Source organism: Chlorocebus sabaeus, chromosome 19 (assembly GCF_047675955.1).
Source record: "Chlorocebus sabaeus isolate Y175 chromosome 19, mChlSab1.0.hap1, whole genome shotgun sequence".
In the NCBI taxonomy this organism is placed as follows: Eukaryota; Metazoa; Chordata; class Mammalia; order Primates; family Cercopithecidae; genus Chlorocebus; species Chlorocebus sabaeus.
Genome location: NC_132922.1, coordinates 9357537 through 9377517, shown reverse-complemented (window position 1 = coordinate 9377517; position 19981 = coordinate 9357537). Strand labels below are relative to the sequence as shown.

The following is a 19981-nucleotide window of genomic DNA, read 5'->3' as shown; positions in this document are numbered from 1 at the left end:
CTGCCTCCCGGGTTCACGCCATTCTCCTGCCTCAGCCTTTTTTTTTTTTTGAGACAGTCTCGCTCTGTCACCCAGGCTGGAGTGCAGTGGCTTGATCTCAGCTCACTGCAAGCTCCGCCTCCCGGGTTCACGCCATTCTCCTGCCTCAGCCTCCCGAGTCGCTGGGACTACAGGCGCCCGCCACCACGCCCAGCTAATTTTTTTTATATTTTTAGTAGAGACAGGGTTTCACTGTGTTAGCCAGGATGGTCTCGATCTCCTGACCTCGTGATCCGCCCGTTTCGGCCTCCCAAAGTGCTGGGATTACAGGCATGAGCCACTGCGCCCGGCCCCTGTCACTTGTTAAAGCAACTGTCTCAAGAGACCTGGCCTCTCCTGGACCCTGGTGTGTTTGGGTGGATCAGCCCCCTCAGCTCTGTAGCTTGCTCTGTGTGCTGGGGTTCACGGGTACATGGCTCCCCAACAAGCACTGCTGTGTGCACCATGCTTGACAAGGTGGGCAGAAGCCTGCTGGAGAATCAGTCAGTCCATTTGGATTGTAGTATTCTCTGAATACAAGTGGTCCCAAGGGAAGACCTCCATCCTTTGGGAAGAGGGCAGCATGTCTGACCTTGGCCGAGTGGGGTTGCAGGGAGTTCTGAGTGGGTGTACGTGTGATGTGCCGTGGGGTGGGCCCTTTTCCCATCTGCCACGGCTCTGAACCGGTGCTGTTGCTCACCACGGCCTCTGCCAGAGGCACTTAACTTGAGTATGAAGGCACAATCCGGAAGGCTGGTGTTCGTGTCACGGCTCTGCCTTCATCCATTTCATCAGTAAGTCTTTTTCGAACTTCTATGTGTTAGACATTATCCTAGGTTCTGAATATATTGTGACCAGAATAGACCATTTTTTGTCCCCATGGAGCTTATATTTTAGTGGACTTTACTTTCCCGTCTGGTCCAAGTCTCTGTCTTCTCATCTAAAAAAGGGACAGAATGACCTGTAGTAGTCCCACTTAGCACAATTGTTAGGGTAAGAGAGCCGTTGTCATCTCGCCCGCAGTGTCCTTTCTTCCTTTGTCTTGCCTAGCTGTGTGGTGCCTGGCTCCCATGTGGGGGTCTCCTGTGGGGATGCCCCTTCCCTCAGCATTTGCCCACTGTCCTGTGTTGGTAGATGCAGGATCAGCAGAGCCTCCCTTACTCCCTGGAAGCCCTGGAGATTTGTGGCTTCTCCAGCTAGACTCCAACAAAGGCACTCAGGGTCAGCGGTTGGTACCGACAACCCACGTGGAGGACTCAGCCCATCTGGCCGCTGGGCCTGAAGCAGAGGTTGGGGGAAAATCTTGGCCTCTGCAAGTTGCCAGCTTTTTGACCTTAGGCAGGACCCTTCCCATCTCTGAGCCTCTGCAAGTTCAGGCAGGGAGGCTGAGCTATGCACAGCAAGGTTCACAAGAGTCACTGGCACAGAGATGTGCGGGAGGTGATATTTACTCCAAAACAGATCTGTGGGCGTCTGGCTACTGGTCACCCTGATGGGAGACTCCCACTTAGGTGTAAAATTAGGAAGTTGTTTTGTGGCTGAGGAAGTGCTATAGGGATGCTTAGGATGGAGAAGACACAATTGTGGTTTTCAGTGATTTGAAGGGTTGATTGTGGAAGACTAAGTAGCCTCATTTAATCTGGTTCCAAAGGGTAGGACTAGGAAGTTAGGCCTGTCATGTGCCAGGCTCTGATCTAGATTCTCTCCTTTCATCCTCACTGCAGCCTCTGAAGGCATTATCCCCATTTACAGATGGGAAAAAGTGATGTTTAGAGGGATTAAATAAGATAAGGTTATACAGCTTGTAAGGGGCAGAGCTGGGATTTAAGCTCAGATCTCCAAAGCTGGAACGATGTAATGGGGGCACATTTTCATTTGATTTAAGAAGCATTGGTTTAAAATCTTAGAACTGACCAGTAGAATAGGCTTTCTGGAAGAGAGTGAGCTTCCTGACCTAGTCATGTTGAACCAGGGGGCTTATGGGAGTTATGAGAGGAGATTTTCTGCCTCGGCCCCTCTGTTCCCCAGAAAGTGGGGGAAAGTGGAGGGCAAGGGCACAGTGAAAGTATTTCTTCTAGATGAGGGCCTGGGATTTACCAGGCCTGAGACGTGGGCTCCAAGTATGGGAAAAAATTTTCCCATTTCCCGGTTTTGGGAAAACTGTGTCGGATGGCCTTATGGGTGATCTCAGGAATGTCTCTGTGGCCTGAGGTTGAACTGAGCATTGAGTATGTTTTACTTTTGGAATCAGGAAATAAAAACAGAACTCTGTAAAGTTATTTTTAAAAAATATGGCTGGGTGCAGTGACTTACGCCTGTAGTCCCAGCACTTTGGGAGGCCAAGGCGGGCGGATCACTTGAGGTCAAGAGTTCAAGACCAGCTTGGCCAACATGGCAAAGCCCTGTCTCTACTAAAAATACAAAAAATAGCTGGGCGTGGTGGTGCATGCCTGTAATCCCAGCTACTCAGGAGGCTGAGGCAGGAGAATCACTTGAACTCAGGAGGCAGAGGTTGCAGTGAGCCAAGATTGTGCCACTGTACTCCAGCATGGGCGACAGAGTGAGACTCCGTCTCAAAAAAAAAAAGAAAAGAATTTAAAAATATGCCCAGCTGGGCATGGTGGCTCATGCCTGTAATCCCAGCACTTTGGAGGCCGAGGCGGGTGGATCACAAGGTCAAGAGTTCGAGACCAGCCTGACCAACATAGTGAAACCCCATCTCTACTAAAATACAAAAATTAGCTGAGCGTTGTGGCGCACGCCTGTAATCCCAGCTACTTAGGAGGCTGGGGCAGGAGAATCGCTTGAACCGGGGAGGCGGAGGTTGCAGTGAGTGGAGATCGCACCACTGCATTCCAGCTTGGGCGACAAGGTGAGACTCCGTCTCAAAAAAAAAAAAAAAAAAAAAAGCCCAAGGCATCATCATTATCCTTCCTTAAATAATACTGTATTGGGCATGGTGGTTTACACCTCTAATCCTAGCACTTTAGGAGGCTGAGGTGGAAGGATGGCAGATACTTGAGGATGTGTTGTCGCAAAACAAGAGTAATCTAAGAAAAAGCCATTGAATCCAGGAAACAAGAATCCAACTCAAGAGAAGGACAGGATATTCTAAGGATACTAATGGATGTGAGTTCCAGAGAGGTATGAGACCTTATGGGGAAGGAGACAGAGGCTCCAGGAGATCACGGGGCTGGTGGATCTCCTGACGCATTCATAATATTGAGTGTCGTAGCTGATGGAGAGTTTGAGGATGAATTTGTGATAAGTACACCAAGTGTTGAAGTTTGTTGTCTTTGGGGCAGATAAATGGGGGGTTGGGACTTGAGTCCTGGTTTCCTTTATAATGATAGTTTTTAAATTTTAATAATGCATAAAGATGCTACTCTGATCAAAAAAAAATTAAAAACAAAAATATCAAATATCGGCCGGGCGCGGTGGTGCAAGCCTGTAATCCCAGCACTTTGGGAGGCCGAGACGGGCGGATCACGAGGTCAGGAGATCGAGACCATCCTGGCTAACTAACACGGTGAAACCCCGTCTCTACTAAAAAATACAAAAAACTAGCCGGGCGAGGTGGCGGCGCCTGTAGTCCCAGCTACTCGGGAGGCTGAGGCAGGAGAATGGCGTGAACCCGGGGGGCGGAGCTTGCAGTGAGCCGAGATCGCGCCACTGCACCCCAGCCTGGGCGACAGAGCGAGACTCCGTCTCCAAAAAAAAAAATCAAATATCACTAATAAGGATTAGTATTATCATGGTTGTATTTCCTCAGAAATGTCAGCCCTGACACCTGTTCATTGTGAGTACAATGGATTCCATGGTGCCAGGGATTGTAGGGAGGGAGAGATGCAGCATAGACTAGTGTTTGGTGCCTTGCTTGGAGTTGCTGAGTATTAGGGACCCTCAAGATACCAGGCCAGGGAGGCTGGTGGAAGGGTGATGATGGTAGATGTCCCTGGATGGGCTTCAGGGAGTCTGTAAAATTGTGTGTTTTATCATTTTTCTATATTTTCTCCATGAAATACATCTTGCTTTTTATAGCAGAGGAAAAATTCTGGTAATTTTTTTTTTTTTGAGACAGAGTCTTGCTCTGTTGCCAGGCTAGAAGTGCAGTGGCACAATCTCGGCTCACTGCAACCTCCGCGTCCCGGGTTCAAGAGATTCTCCTGCCTCAGCCTCCCGAGTAGCTGGGATTACAGGTACCCGCCACCACACCCAGCTAATTTTTGTTTTTAGTAGAGACAGGGTTTTGCCATGTCGGCCAGGCTGGTCTCGAACTCTTGACCTCGTGATCCTCCTGCCTTGGCCTCCCAAAGTGCTGGGATTACAGGCGTGAGCCACCGCGCCCGGCCGGTAATTTTTTTTTTTTTAATAGTGACTAGGTCTCACTATGTTGCCCAGGCTGATCTTGAACTCCTGAGCTCAAGCAATCCTCCTGCCTTAGCAGGAGTGTAGTGGCGCGGTCTCAGCTCACTGCAGTCTCCGTCTCCCAGGTTCCAGCGATTCTCCTGCCTCAGCCTCCCAAGTAGCTGGGATTACATGCTCCCACCACTACATCTGGCTAATTTTTGTGTTTTTAATAGACACAGGGTTCCACCATGTTGGCCAGGCTGGTCTCGAACTCCTGTCCTCAGGTGATTCACCCACCTTGGCCTCCCAGAGTGCTGAGATTACAGGCATGAGCCACCATGCTTGGCTGGTTTTCTTTTCTTTCAGTTGCAAGTGCTTTCTTGCATATGCTATTCTCTGTGTGCCAGATTCCCTGGACTCCTTCCCCTAAAGCCCATTTGTTTAGCCTCAGATCAAACATCACTTTATTGGAGAAACCCTTCCCCAATTCTAGATTAGGCTGTCCAGCTTTATGCTGTTATAGCAGCTTAACTTTTCTGTCAAGCACTTCTCTTACAGTCACTTACACAGTCTCATAAGTGATTACTTGACATGTTTTCTCATCTAAAATTCAGGCACCACAACACATAGTCTGGGACTGGAGAAATACTTAATGAATCAGGAAGACGTTAGTTTAAATTGGGGAGGTAGTATGGGAGGGAAAGCATTGACTTGAGAATTGGAGGGCTTGAATTCTGCCCTTAACTACTGTTAACTAGGTATGTGACCTTGGCATTCATATCCTCATCTGTCAAATGAAAAAATTCCTGGTGATCTGGGGTCATCTTGGGTTGTGATAATCTATACTTCTAGATGAATCATCAAATTAACAGAGCTCTAGAGGGCTGCTTATCTAAGATGAGAATCTACCTGCCTCTTTGGCCTCTCCACTTGGGTATCAGATAGTCCAATGTCCAGAACCAAACTCCTGGTGTCACCCTGCATGTCGGCTTTTCCTGTTGCCTTCCCCATTTCGTTTATAGCAACCCATTCTTCCAGTTACTTAGGTCCAAAACCTAAGTGATATTCTTGACTCCTTCTCTCACACCCCTTGGCCAACTTTTCAGCAAATCCTGTTATCACCTTCAAAATACAGACATCTCTAGCCAGTTTTTTTGAACTTGAACTCAAACATGATCTGGTTTGAGTTCATGATCTGATAAAATCTTGACTTATTTTGTGCTTCATTGCTCATATTTCTGTGGCCTCACTGAATCTTGCACCTAATGTACACAATAGCAACTATAACTATAATACTACAGTCTTTCTTATTCTACCAGATGGTAATCTTGATGGTAGGGACCCCATGGTGGTGTTCCCAGTGTCCAGTGTGGTACAACTAAGCATCCCTCAGGTGCACTATAGCAGATGGGACATGGGTGTGCCAAGATAGCCCTGGCCTTACCCCACCCTAGCAGGGTGACATGCTGAACCTGCCAGTTGCCTCCTGGTAGCAGGTTAGTCTGCTTACTGCTCTGCGGTGTCCAAATGTATTATTTTGTTTATGTGCCTTAACTTGGAAAAGCTTAGAAGCCTCATGGTAACAGCATTTGGCACCTAGGAAGGTATTCATTGTTAAATGAATTCTTTGTTAAGTGAGGTAGACTAGAGGGATCGTTCTCCCTGATTTTTTTTTTTTTTTTTGAGATGGAGTTTTACTTTTGTTGCCCAGGCTGGAGTGCAATGACGTGATCTCGGCTCACCGCAACCTCTACCTCCCAGGTTCAAGCGATTCTCCTGCCTCAGCCTTCCCAAGTAGCTGGGATTATAGGCATGTGCCACCAAGCCCGGCTAATTTTGTATTTTTAGTAGAGATGGGGTTTCTCCGTGTGTGTCAGGCTGGTCTCGAACTCCCGACCTCGGGTGATCCGCCCACCTCAGCCTCCCAAACTGCTGGGATTACAGGCAGGAGCCGCTGTGCCCGACCATTCTCCCTGTTTTATAGAAGAAAGAGTAAGCTGTGTGACCAACCCGGGGCCTGATCATAATCGAGTGCTGTTCTGAGTCTCATGTGCATTCTGAGGCAAAACACTGGGTTGCATTTCACATGTGCACATGTGTAGCTTGTTGCTTCCTTCCTTGCTTGTACATGAAGGTGAAGGCTGTGGCTAAGCCAGAAGGGCCTGGATTCTGGGGGTTTCTTCCTTGATTCAGATAAATCCATTCTGACATTACTGTGCTTTCCCCCAGGCCTTTGGGGATTAAGGGGGTTTATTGGTGAGCCTGCTTGCTGGGGAGGAATATTTATAGACTGTGGGCTGGAAGGAACTTTGGAGAACATCAGGTCCAGTGATGACCAGATGTGGCTATCTCAGAGTAACCGGGTAATCTTTTACTGATGCTTAGGCCCTACTGCAGGTGATCTGATTCAGAGCTCTGGGAGTGATAGGACCTAGAAGCTGAGTTTTTACAAAACCTCCCAAGTGATTTTGATATAGCTGGAATAATCCAGTTCCCCCTCCTCCCCCTTTTTTTGAGATAAGATCTTGCTCTGTGGTCCAGGCTGGAGTGCAGTGGTACACGTGATCACAGCCCACTGCATCCTTGACCTTCTGGGCTAAAGCTGTCCTCCCACCTCAGCATCTCAAGGAACTGGGACTACAGGTGTGTGCCACCATGCTTGGCTAATTTTGTTTCTTCTTTGTGGAGACAGGGTCTTACTATATTGTCTAGGCTGGTCTCAAACTCCTGGTCTCAAACCATCCTTCCGCCTCAGCCTCCCAAAGTGCTGGGATTACAGGTTTTGCGAGCCCTGCACTAGCCAAATAGTAATGGTCTTAATAGTAATACCCAGACCGCATTCTTAATTTCTTCCAAAATGTCTTTGATAGCTATCTTTTTCCACATCAAGAGCTGATAAAAAACATACATTGCATTGGTTTTTCCATTTATGTCTCTCTTAATCTACAGCAGCACTGCCACTCTCTGCCCCAGCCCTTTCTTCCCCAGGACATTGACTCTTTGAAGAGACCAGGCCAGTTTTCCTGTAGAATGTCCACTTTCTGGGTTTCACTGTTCTTTTGTCCCCTTGTATTTCCCTTACTCTGGAGGTAAGTTTCCAAAGGTTTCTTACATGCAGGTTAAACATTCTGGACAAGAATTCTTCATAGGTGAGGCCGGGTCACCAGGAGGCCCTGGTGTCGGGTGGTCCTGCTGTTGGTGGTGCCGCGTTTGATCTCTGGTTTAAAATGGTGGTAATCAGATTCTACTATTGTAAAGGTACATTTTTTTTTCTTTTTCCTTCATAATGATAACTTCCTGTAAGTAAACTTGCTGAAACAAAGGGTTTGCACATTTCCAAAAACCAAAACGCTTTTGATTATTGTCAAATTGCCACTGAACAGTTATGCTACTCTGCACTTTAAGGAGTATGCTTTTCTTCACCTATTTGCCTGGTTTATTTTTTCTTTTTCTGATTACAAAAGAAACGTGTATATCATACAACATTTAAAAGTTACAGGCCGGGCACAGTGGCTCACGCCTGTAATCTTAGCACTTTGGGAGGCTGAGGTGGATGGATCACCTGAGGTGAGGAGTTCAAGACCAGCCTGGCCAACATGGTGAAACTCTGTCTTTACAAAAAATACAAAAATTAGCTGGGTGTGGTAGCACGTGCCTGTCGTCTCAGCTACTCAGAAGGCTAAGGCAGGAGAATCGCTTAAACCCGGGAGGCAGAGGTTGCAGTGAGCTGAGATTGCGCCACTGCACTCCATCCTGGGCGATAGAGCAAGACTCCGTCTCAAAAAAAAAAAGAAAGAAAAAACTTGTGGTCAAATCTAACATAAAGTTTGACATTTTAACCACTTTCAGTGTTCAATTCATTAGTATTAATTACATTCATAATGTTGTGCAACCACCACGATTATCTTCTTTGTAAACACCTGTAGAGTGGCATTCCATGGTGCCTGAGCCAGAACGTATTCAATCAGTGCCCTGTGTATGGACAATTGGGTTGTTCTCTTAAAAACAGCGCTGCAGACAGTGTCTTTGCCTGTCTCTCTGCTCTTTTATGTATTTTAATTAGATCGTTTCCTGGAAGAGGGAAAGCTAGTCAAAGAGGGCAAACATTTTACGTTGTAATATGTATTACCTAATTGTCTTTCAAAATGTTGAACCTCTTTACAGTCTAACTAAAAGCATCTCAGACTGATAAAGCATTGATTTGCCTTGGTAACTGTTTTCTCTCACAAGACTAACTCAGCCTGCTCTGTATTTAACCCTGCTTGGTAAGGAAGAGCTGGTTGGGAAGGTAGAAGCAACATCCCTTTTTTTTAACTAATTGGTATTTATGTAACACCTCCTGTGTATCAGGCTTGCTGTTCAGGCTGGGGGAATTTAGTTCTGAATAAACAGACACAGTCTCTCCCTAGTGGAGCTTACAGACTGAAATATTTGGAGATAGACATCATCTCATGAATTAAGAAGTAAAGGGCATATATAATAGGAGGCTCTGGTAGGGCCGGGGATTCGGGGAAGGATTCCCTGAGAAAGTTAAATGTATTTGGAGTTTGAAGGATCAATTGGATGTTCCCTAGGCAAAGGGCAGATTGGGAATGGAGGTGGACAGCAAACATTCCAAGCAGAAGAAAAACTACATCTGTAAAGGCCTGTGGCAGGTCCCTTTAGAATGTGTTCTGGCCAAGGAAGTTCATCATGTTCAGTGCGCTTGAGGAAGGCCGGTTCTGAATTTCCCAGAACCAGATAGATGAGATCCCACTGCCAAGGCCCCATGAGCGGAAGGGCTTTGAGAGGGATGGAAGGCTTTCCAAGGCAAATTCTAACAAATTACAAATAATCTGGAGAGGAGGAAGAGAGGCACCTAAATAAATAAGTTTAGAGTTTTAGAATGACTTGTCCAAAGTTGGAAGGGGTAGGTAACCAAGGAGGAACAGTACAGAGCAGCTAGAATACATCAGAAGGGGGTCAGGAATGCCAAAGGACCCGATGAGCTAAGGCTTCTGGAAAATGCTAATCAGCCACAAGGACCTTTAAAGCTGTCTGCAGTAAGAAAAATAGGAAGAGTCACGCTGCTTCTGGCAATATCCAGAGGAGGAACACAATGTCACCACTTCTAGTTTTACATTCATCTCCTTTATGAAGGAAACGATACAGTATAACACATGTGGAATGCTTTTATTATGAATAGGCCATGTGCCAAGCACTTTATATAGATGATTTCATTTTATATCAATGCTATGAAGTTTATCTTCATTTTCTTTATGACAAAACTATGACATGGGGAGCTTAAATAACTTCCCCAGGGTCACAGCAGTTAAGTGGTGGAGCTGGGTTGGGCAATCTGACTATAGTTCTTCAATCCAAACTATCACACCGCGCTGGGAAAGGATGGGCCATATGAGGTGAGAGGGACTGGCCCAGATTCTAGAGGTAGCAGAATCTAGAAGTGATCCATCACAGAGAGAGAGACCTGAGCTTGCATCCTGGAGTCACTGCATACCAGCTAGTGAATTCTGACTTATGTCTCTGATCTCCAGTTTCCACATCTGTAAGATGGGAATAACACTTATCTGCACTATTATATTGGAATTCAGAATAGGCACAGAAAGTGCTTGGCATGGAACAGATGCTTAATTAGTAATTGTTTTTATTTTTATTCTAAGAGTAGGGTAAAGACTCAAAGCTAGTTTTTTTTTGTTTCGTTTTGTTTTGTTTTTTAACATATGAGATATGTGGTCCATGAATGAATGATACGTGGTGTCTTAGTCCATTTTGTGTTGCCATAACAGAATACTACATACTGAGTAATTTATAAAGAAAAGGAATTTAGGCCGGGCACAGTGACTCATGCTTATAATCCCTGCACTTTGGGAGGCTGAGGCAGGCGGATCACCTGAGGTCAGGAGTTTGAGACCAGCCTGGGCAACATGATGCAACCCCGTCTCTACTAAAATTACAAAAAATTAGGCCCGTCACAGTTGCTTACACCTGTAATCCCAACACTTTGAGAGGCTGAGGCAGGCAGATCACCTGAGGTTGGGAGTTAAAGAGCAGCCTGACCAACGTGGTGAAACCCCATCTCTACTAAAAATACAAAATTAGCTGGGCGTGGTGGCACATGCCTGTAATCCCAGCTCTGGGGAGGCTGAGGCAGGAGACTTGCTTGAACCTGGGAGGCAGAGGTTACAGTGAGCTGAGATCATGCCATTACACTCTAGCCTGGGCAACAAGAGCCAAACTTCATCTCAAAAGAAAAAAGAAAATTAGCCAGGCATCATGGCAGGCAGCTGTAATCCCAGCTACTCAGGAGGCTGAGGTGGAAGAATATCTTGAACCTGGGAGGTGGAGGTTGCAGTGAGCTGAGATAGCGCCACTACTCCAACCTGGACAGCAAGTATGAAACTCTGTCAAAAAAGAAGGAAGGGAGGGAGGGAGGAGAAAGAAAGAGAAAGAAAGAAAGAAAACGATTTTATTTCTTACAGTTCTGGAGGATGGGAAGTCGAAGATTGAGGGGCTCCATCTGGTGAGGGCCATCATGCTGTGTCACCACATGGTAGAAGGTATAAGGATAAGAGAGAGGGGAGGAAGGGGGCCAGACTTATCCCTTTATCAGGAACCGACTCACATGACAACTAACCTACTTCTGTAATAACAGCATTAATTCGTTGTGAGGGAAGCGCCCTTCTGACCTTATCACCTCTTAAAGGCCCCATCTCTCAACACTGACATTGGGCATTGAGTTGCCAACACTGGGGACACATTCAAACACATTCAAACACTGGGGACACATGTCTGGGGGACACATTCAAACCATAACACATGGTGGCCTTGCCCTTGAAGTCAGTCTACAGGGTAAGCATATTTCTTGCCCATGTGTAGAGAATGAAATAAAAAAAAAAAAAATACAGGGTGAGCATGTTGACGTGGCCCCCCGTTTAACAGTTTCCATGTGACATTTCATGCACTGCAGCCTTTCACTGCTCTGAAGCCAGGAGTCAAGTTGAGATTTCCCCTGAGGCCTGGAGAAGATAGGTGAACTGGCAAAGACTGAAAGTCTAGTTGTCTTTTACTTTTTTGTTGCGATGAGCAGATATACTAGTGAGAATGAGTGTTTCATCCTTATTAATTTATAAACCTAAGCTGTTCAATCTGGCAAGTTAAAATTCAGTGACATAAAAAATTCCGTTCCATGGCTGGGTGCGGCAACTCATCCCTGTAATCCTAGCACTTTGGGAGGCCGAGGTGGGAGGATCACTTGAGTCTAGGAGTTTGAGGCCATCCTGGGCAACATGTTCTAAAAAAATAAATAAGGCCAGGTGCGGTGGCTCACGCCTGTAATCCCAGCACTTTGGGAGGCCGAGGAAGGCGGATCATATGAGGTCAGGAGTTCAAGACCAGTCTGACCAACATGGCAAAACCTTGTCTCTACTAAAAATACAAAAATTAGCTACTCAGGAGGTGGAGACAGAAGAATTGCTTGAACCCTGGAGACAGAGGTTGCAGTGAGCTGAGATCATGCCAGACAGCACAGATCTAGAACTTGTTCATCAGGGCAGGAAGTCCTCTTAGACAGCACTGGATGTTGAGAACAGACACTTTCACATAGTTGGAAAGCAGAACGGCAGGGTGATTAAGAGTGAAATGTGTAGCTGATTTCATTTGTATTTAACACTGTGAAGTGTATCTCCATCAAGCACGGAGGTTTAGGGAGTTAAATGACTTGCCTGGGGCAGCAGCAGGCACATGGGTCAGTCAGGCTGGATTTGGATTCCGCTTCCTGCAGTGTGGTCTTGTCATTCATCCTCCATGCCTCTGTTTCCCGACTGGGAAAATAGGATAATCATAGGAGCCACTTCACTGGGTGGCTGTGAAGATTAGACCATATAATATATTCCAGGTGCGTCACACCATGCTTGTCTCATATTAGACACATCATAGTCTTTCTTTACCCATAAATTGTATTTTGTATCTTTTTTTTTTTTAGACAGAGTCTCACTCTTGTTGCCTAGGCTAGAGTGCAATGGTGCAATCTCGGCTCACCGCAACCTCCACCTCCCGGGTTCAAGCGATTCTCCTGCCTCAGCCTCCTGAGTAGCTGGGATTACGGTCGTACACCACCACGTCCAGCTAATATATTTTTAGTAGAGACAGGGTTTCACCACATTGGTCAGGCTGGTCTCGAACTCCTGACCTCAAGTGATCCGCCTGTCTCGGCCTCCCAAAGTGCTGGGATTACAGGCGTGAGCCACCATGCCAGGCTATATTCTGTATCAACATATGATTTTGTCCTTTTTGTTTTTTGAAATGGAGTCTCACTCTGTCTTCCAGGCTGGAGTGCAATGACGGGATCTCGGCTCACTGCAACCTCTGCCTCCTGGATTAAAGCGATTTTCCTGCCTCAGCCTCCTGAGTAGCTGGGATTACAGGTGCCTGCCACCACACCCTGCTAATTTTTGTATTTTTAATAGAGATGGGGTTTTACAGTGTTGGCCAGGCTGGTCTCAAACTCCTGACCTCAGGTGATCCACCCACCTCAACCTCTTAAAGTGCTGGAATTATAGGCGTGAGTCACCGTGCCCAGCTTGTTTTGAGACAAAGTCTTGCTCTGTTGCCCAGGCTGGAGTGCAGTGGCAAGATCATAGCTCACTGTAGTCTGGAACTCGTGGGCTCAAGTGATCTCCTGCCTCTTGAGCAGCTGGGACTATAGGTATATGCCACCACGCTCAGCTAATTTATGTTTTATTTTATTTTGTAGAGACAAGGTCTTGCTCTCTTACCCCAGGCTGGTCTTGAACTCCTGGGCTCAATTGATCCTCCTGCCTCAGCCTCCCAAAGTGTTGGGATTACAGGTGTGAGCCACTGTGCCTGGCCTATTTTGTCCTTTACAGCTCTTACTATGTTGGCCAGGTTGGTCTTGAATTCCTGGTCTCAAGCAACCTTCCTGTGTCCTAAAGTGCTAGGATTACAGGCATCAGCCACTGCTCCTGGCCCAGCATTATTTCTGAAGCCTATTTATAGGTATTGAGATGTAGTCTGTAGTTAGCTTACTGTGCCCTGGCTGTGGGAATTGGAGCTTTGCCTTGTCCCGGTACCGTAGATAAGATTACAATGCATTGTCTTGCCTGCTGCACCAGGCAGTAGGTATTGTTACAGTTGTTTTTATTTCTTTTTCTTTTTTTTGAGACGGAGTCTCGCTCTGTCGCCCAGGCTGGAGTGCAGTGGCCGGATCTCAGCTCACTGCAAGCTCGCCTCCTGGGTTTATGCCATTCTCCTGCCTCAGCCTCCCGAGTAGCTGGGACTACAGGCGCCCGCCACCGCGCCCAGCTAGTTTTTTGTATTTTTTTAGTAGAGATGGGGTTTCACCGCGTTAGCCAGGATGGTCTTGATCTCCTGACCTCGTGATCTGCCCGTCTCGGCCTCCCAAAGTGCTGGGATTACAGGCTTGAGCCACCGCGCCCGGCCAGTTGTTTTTATTTCTAAGGAAACTGAAACTTAGGGCAATTAATTTGTAAAAATAAAGAAACAGATTGGTAATTTCACATTGGAAAGATGTCTGAGATTTGTTAGTAAATGAAAAAGATGAGTTGCGGGCCAGGCGTGGTGGCTCACACCTATAATCCCAGCACTCTGGGAGGCCAAGGTGGGTGGATCATTTGAGGTCAGGAGTTTGAGACCAGCCTGGGCAATGTGGTGAAACCCCATTTCCGCCAAAAAAGTACAAAAATTAACCGGGCATGGTAGTGCATGCCTGTAGTGCCCACTACTTGGGAGGCTGAGGCAGGAGAATTGCTTGAACCTGGGAGGCAGAGGTTGCCGTGAGCTGAGATCATGCCACTACACTCCAGCCTGGGTGATGACAGCGAAATCCCGTCTCAAAAAAAAAAAAGAAAAAGAAAAAGATGAGTTGCAGAACAACTTGTATGGTTTCTCATTTGTGTGAAGAACATGGTAGGGGTAGCTGTGTGTACACTTAGGAATGCACAGGGTAATAATCATGGAAACGTACTCAGTACTCTATATAATGTCTCCAGATCCTCACAATAGCTCTGTGAAGAAACGATTGCTTGGAGAGGTTAAATTGTCCAGGATCGGTAAGTTGTGGGGCCATCCTGAAACCCAGGGCTCTGCTCCTCCATCCACCCCATGCACTGGGCTCCTCCCCGTGTCACAGGGATAGTGTTTATCACTGCAGCAGAAATGTACTACCTTCTTCCTATGCACGTGCACTGTGGAAGGTCCTTTGACGTCATGTCATTGGTGGGTTCTTTGCACCTACCCAGTGAGGCAGGCAGTGAGGAGCCATCAGTCAGGTTTGAGCTTGGGGGCAAATGTATGTGAAGTCTGGACTGGGGATGTCGCCCCTGCCATAGACAGGTTAGAGTGGGTGATGGTCAGGGGTGCTGTTTCAGAATGTGGCCTATTCTCACTGCTGGGAGACTCAAACAGGGAATGGCTGCTCTGGGTACATACTGGGTTCAGGTGCTGAGGTTGACAGCGTTTGGATTATATATCCGGGTGATGTAAAGAAGGGAGCCTGGGGCAGTGGTTTCAGCTTTGCCTCTTCCCTTACCCAGGGTATGAGGAGGAACACCAACCACCTAGAAAGCAAGCAGCTCTTTCCTTCTTGCTGTCATTTCTTTCTCTCTCTCTCTCTCTCTCTCTTCCTTCCTTCCTTCCTTCCTTTTTTTTCTTTTCTTTTCTTTTTTTTCTTTTTTCTTTTTTTTTTTTTTTTTTTTTTGAGGCGGAGTTTCGCTCTGTCGCCCAGGCTGGAGTGCAGTGGCCGGATCTCAGCTCACTGCAAGCTCCGCCTCCCGGGTTCACGCCATTCTCCTGCCTCAGCCTCCCGAGTAGCTGGGACTACAGGCGCCCGCCACCTCGCCCGGCTAGATTTTTTGTATTTTTTAGTAGAGACGGGGTTTCACCGGGTTAGCCAGGATGGTCTTGATCTCCTGACCTCGTGATCCGCCCGTCTCGGCCTCCCAAAGTGCTGGGATTACAGGCTTGAGCCACCGCGCCCGGCCCTTTTCTTTTTTTTTTTTCTTTTTTGAGACGGAGTTTCCCTCTGTCACCTAGGCTGGAGTGAAGTGGGGTGATCTTGGCTCACTGCAACCTCTGCCCCCGGGTTCAAATGATTCTCCTGCCTCAGCCTCCTAAGTAGCTGGGATTATAGGTGCCCGCCACCATGCCCGGCTAATTTTTGTGTTTTTAGTAGAGACGGGGTTTCACCACGTTGGACAGGCTGGTTTCAAATTCCTGACCTCAGGCAATCCGCCTACCTCGGCTTCCCAAAGGGCTGGGATTACAGGTGTGAGCCACTGCACCCGGCCTCTTGCTATCATTTCTTTGGATTCATTTATTCTTCTCTGGTAACAAGGTACCCTTGAAGGTTATTATTCATAGTTTAAAATTAACTAATACAGGTCGGGTACAGTGGCTCATGCCTGTAATCTCTGCTTTGGGAGGCTGAGGCAGGAGGATCGCTTATGGCCAGGAGTTTGAGATCAGCCTGGGCAATGTAGTGAGAACCTGTTGCTACAAAAAAATAAAATTAAAAGAATTAGGGTGGGTGCGGCGGCTCACGCCTGTAATTCTAGCACTTTGGGAGGCTGAGTCAGGTTTATCACCTAGGTCAGGAGTTCAAGACCACCCTGACCAATATGTAGAAACCCTATCTCTACTAAAAATACAAAAATTAGCAAAGTGTGGTGGCGTGCACCTGTAGTCCCAGTTACTTGGGAGGCTGAGACAGGAGAATTGCTTGAACCCGGGAGGCAGAGGTTGCCAAGAGGATCCAAGAGGAGCCAAGATCATGCCATTGCACTTCAACCTGGGCAACAGAGTGAGACTCCCTTAAAAAAAAAAAAAAAAAAAAAAAACATATTGGGAGGTCGAGGCGGGCAGATCATGAGTTTAAGAGATCGAGACCATCCTGACCAACATGATGAAACCCCGTCTCTACTAAAAATACAAAAATTATCTGGGCGTGGTGGTGGACACCTGTAGTACCAGCTACTCAGGATGCTGAGGCAGGAGAAGTGCTTGAACCCAGGAGGTGGAGGTTGCAGTGAGCCGAGATCGCACCACTGCATTCCAGCCTGGCGACAGAGCAAGGCTCTGTCTCAAAAAATAAATTAATTAATTAATTAAATAATTGGGTGCAGTAGTGTGTGCCTGTAGTCCCAGCTACCGAGGAAGCTAAGGTGGGAGGATCATTTGAGCTCAGGAGTTTCAGACTGCAGGGAAGTATGATCTTGCCCCTACACTCCAGGCTGGGCAACAGAACAAGACACTGTCTCTTAAAAAAAAAAAAAAAATTAACTAATACAGATCCCACCATAACAATCATTCATTTATTGCTGTGTAACAAATTGCCCCCAAACTTACCAGCTTAAAACAACAAGCATTTATCTCATATTTCTGTGGGCCAGGAATTTGGGAGTGGCTTGGCTGGGTGGTTCTGGCCTGGGGACTCTCCAGAAGTTGCAGTGAAGATGTCAGCTGGGGATAGCCATCTGACAGGTTGAACCGGGGCTGGAGCATTTGCTTGCAAGGTGGCTCACTCACACCTGGCAAGGTGGTGCTGGTTATCGGCAAGAGGCCTCTGTTCCTGTCTTGGTGGGCCTCTCCCAGGATTGCTTAACAACATGGGGACTGTCTTGCCCTAGAGCAATCCAAGAGAGAGAGCAAGCCAGGCAGAAGCTGTTCTTTTTATGACCTAGTCTCGAAGTCCCATAGCATCACTTGTCACATTCTATAAAGTAGAAGTAAGTCTGCCACATATTCAAAGAGAGGGTAATGGCTGGGCATGGTGGCTCATGCCTGTAATCCCAGCACTTTGGGAGGCCGAGGCGGATGGATCACTTGAGATCAGGAGTTCAAGACCAGCCTGGCCAACATGGTGAAACCCTGTCTCTACTACAAATACAAAAATTAGCCCTGGGCATGGTGGCACGTGCCTGTAATCCCAGCTACTGGGAAGCTGAGGCAGGAGAAGCTGAAGCTTGAACCCAGGAGGCAGTGGTTTCAGTGAGCTGAGACCCCACCACTGCACTCCCGCCTGTGCCACAGAGCGAGACTCCGTCTCAAAAAAAAAGGTGAGAGGGGAATTAGGCACCACCTTTTGAAAGGATGAGGAAACATCCAAAGCTCAAGTGCAGGATTTTCCTCATTCATTCCTCCCTCTGACCCACAGATGTTTGTTGAAGCTCCAGTATGTGCCAGGTAGTCCAGACATAGAGATGAGTAAGATAAATAAGGCTTGATCTCAGCTCTCAAGAAGCTTATAGTGCAGGTAGACTAATAGCTCCGGTTTGGGTAGTGTTTTCCAGCTTAATGAGCACTTTCACTTCATGGTCTCAGTTAACCTTCCCAGACCCCTGTGTGATCACCAGAGCTGGGTATATCCCTATTTTCTATCTCCTCTGGGTTTTAGACAATGAGGGCTTTTCTTATGTTGATATACTTTACATGATAGAAGTTGACTTTGATCTCAGCGATTTTTGCCTGTAAATCCCTTGCACTTTGTTCCTACCCCAGGCTGTGTTCCTTGTGGCTGCTTTGTCATCCCCTGTGCTGCAGATGAGGAAGCTGAGGCTGCAGTTACTGAACAGCTCTTGACACTTTAATTCCTGGATTTTTTTCACCATACTGAGCTGCCCTCGGGGATGGACTCTCCTAAGTGCTCCATTGACAATGGCTGTCATGTTTATTCTTGCAGAAAGCTCTGGGTGTGCGGCAGTACCATGTGGCCTCAGTCCTGTGCCAACGAGCCAAGGTGGCGATGAGCCACTTTGAGCCCAACGAGTACATCCACTATGACCTGCTAGAGAAGAATATTAACATTGTTCGCAAACGGTAAGGCTGCAGATGGGAGGCGGTGACTACTCAAGCGCACTGTGTCTGCTGCCTGCCCCTGTCAGGCAGCGAAGAGGTGTTTCGTGAAGAATGGTTGGCGATGGTGGCAGGGTCAAGGTATTCAGGGTGCAAAGGTTTCTGCTGAGGAAAGGCATTCCAGATCAGTGTTGTAACTTCTGCCCTCTCTGCCAAGGGATAATCTGTGTTATCAAGAACCCTCTAGATGTGAACCATAGCCAGGTCTCAGGGACACTTTGGTGCTATAACCTAAACCTCCCAACCTTTTCAGGGCAGCCTGCCCTCTGGAAGCCACCAGGCCCAGTGCCTGGAGAATCATCTATTTCCTCTTCAGTGCACAGGCACAGAGGAGAGCTGAGGTCTGAGACCCAGAAGATAAACTAAGATGGGACCTTTTTTATTTTTTTGAGGCAGAGTCTCTCCCTGTTGCCCAGACTGGAGTGCAGTGGTGCGATCTTGGCTCACTGCAACCTCTGCCTCCCAGGTTGGAACGATTCTTGTGCCTCAGCTTCCTGAGTAGCTGCAATTACAGGCACCTGCCACCACACCCGGCTAATTTTTGTATTTTTAGTAGAGATAGGGTTTTGCCATGTTGCCCAGGCTGGTCTCAAATTCCCGAGCTCAAGCAATCTGCCCGCCTCGGCCTCCCAAAGTCCTGGGATTATAGATGTAAGCCACTGCACCTGGTGTATTTTATTTTATTTTATTATTTTATGTTTTATGTTATGTTATTTTATTTTTTGAGACAGAGTCTCACTCTGGTCCAGGCTAGAGTATAGTGGTGCAATCTTGGCTCACTGCAACCTCTGCCTCCCAGGTTTCAGCAATTTTCATGCCTCAGCCTCCCGAGTAGCTGGGACTACAGGGACACACCACCATGCCTGGCTAATTTTTTGTACTTTTGTAGAGATAGGGTTTCATCATGTTGGCCAGGCTGGTCTCAAACTCCTGACCTCAGGTGATCCACCTGCCTCAGCTTCCCAAAGTGGTGGGATTACAAGTGTGAGCCACTGCACCCAGCTGGGACTATTTTTTTCTTTTTGAGATAGGGTCTCACTCTCTTGCCCACACTGGAGTGTAGTGGCATGATCACAGCTCACTGCAACCTCAACCTCCTGGTTTTGAGTAATCCTCCCACCTCAGCCTCCTGAGTACCCGGGACCACAGGTGTGAGCCACCATGCTCGCCTAGTTTTTTTATTGTTTTGTCAAGATGGGATATTGCCATATTGCCACTGATCTCAAATTCCTGGGCTCAAACTATTCTTTCACTGTGGCCTCCCAAAGTGCTGGGATTACAGGCGTGAGCCACGGTGCCTGGCCTAAGGTGGGATCTTGAGCATGTCTTTTTTCTGGGCCTCATTTTTCTCACTTGGTAAAATGGCAGTTAGCTCTGGCCTGCAGTCCTGTGTGCCAGGTCCTGGGCTAGATGCTGCCACCAAAAGGATGAATAAGGTACCACAAAGGACGAGGAGTTGGGGCTGGCAATGCACACCAGCCCACACTCCCACACTTGCACCTTGCTCTTCATCAGGCATGAAGGAGAGCTGTCATAGAGGTTTGCTTTGATTGATTGGAACTTGAACAACTGCAGACAGGGCTGTGCCCTTGCCTGTCTCGTGGCTTCTTTGATACTGACAGTGGTGATCCTGGGAGAGAACAAATCTGAGTCTACCCATTGGGCAGCTGAGGCTCAGCTGGAGAAGGAACCTGCCCACAGCCATGCGGTGCATGTCCCCCAGTAC

The 19981-nt window shown here is 47.4% G+C and overlaps 1 protein-coding gene across 3 annotated transcripts in view; it reads left to right on the top strand.

Moving 5' to 3' along the window:
- Positions 1 to 19981, top strand: part of ACO2 (aconitase 2) — a 60959-nt gene that overhangs the window by 12076 nt on the left and 28902 nt on the right. For all 3 annotated transcript variants that reach the window (XM_007975912.3, XM_073006677.1, XM_073006678.1), the window contains one exon: positions 18083 to 18219. In XM_007975912.3, coding sequence (XP_007974103.1) covers positions 18083 to 18219 — 137 coding nt within the window. The remainder of the gene's footprint in view (positions 1 to 18082; positions 18220 to 19981) is intronic.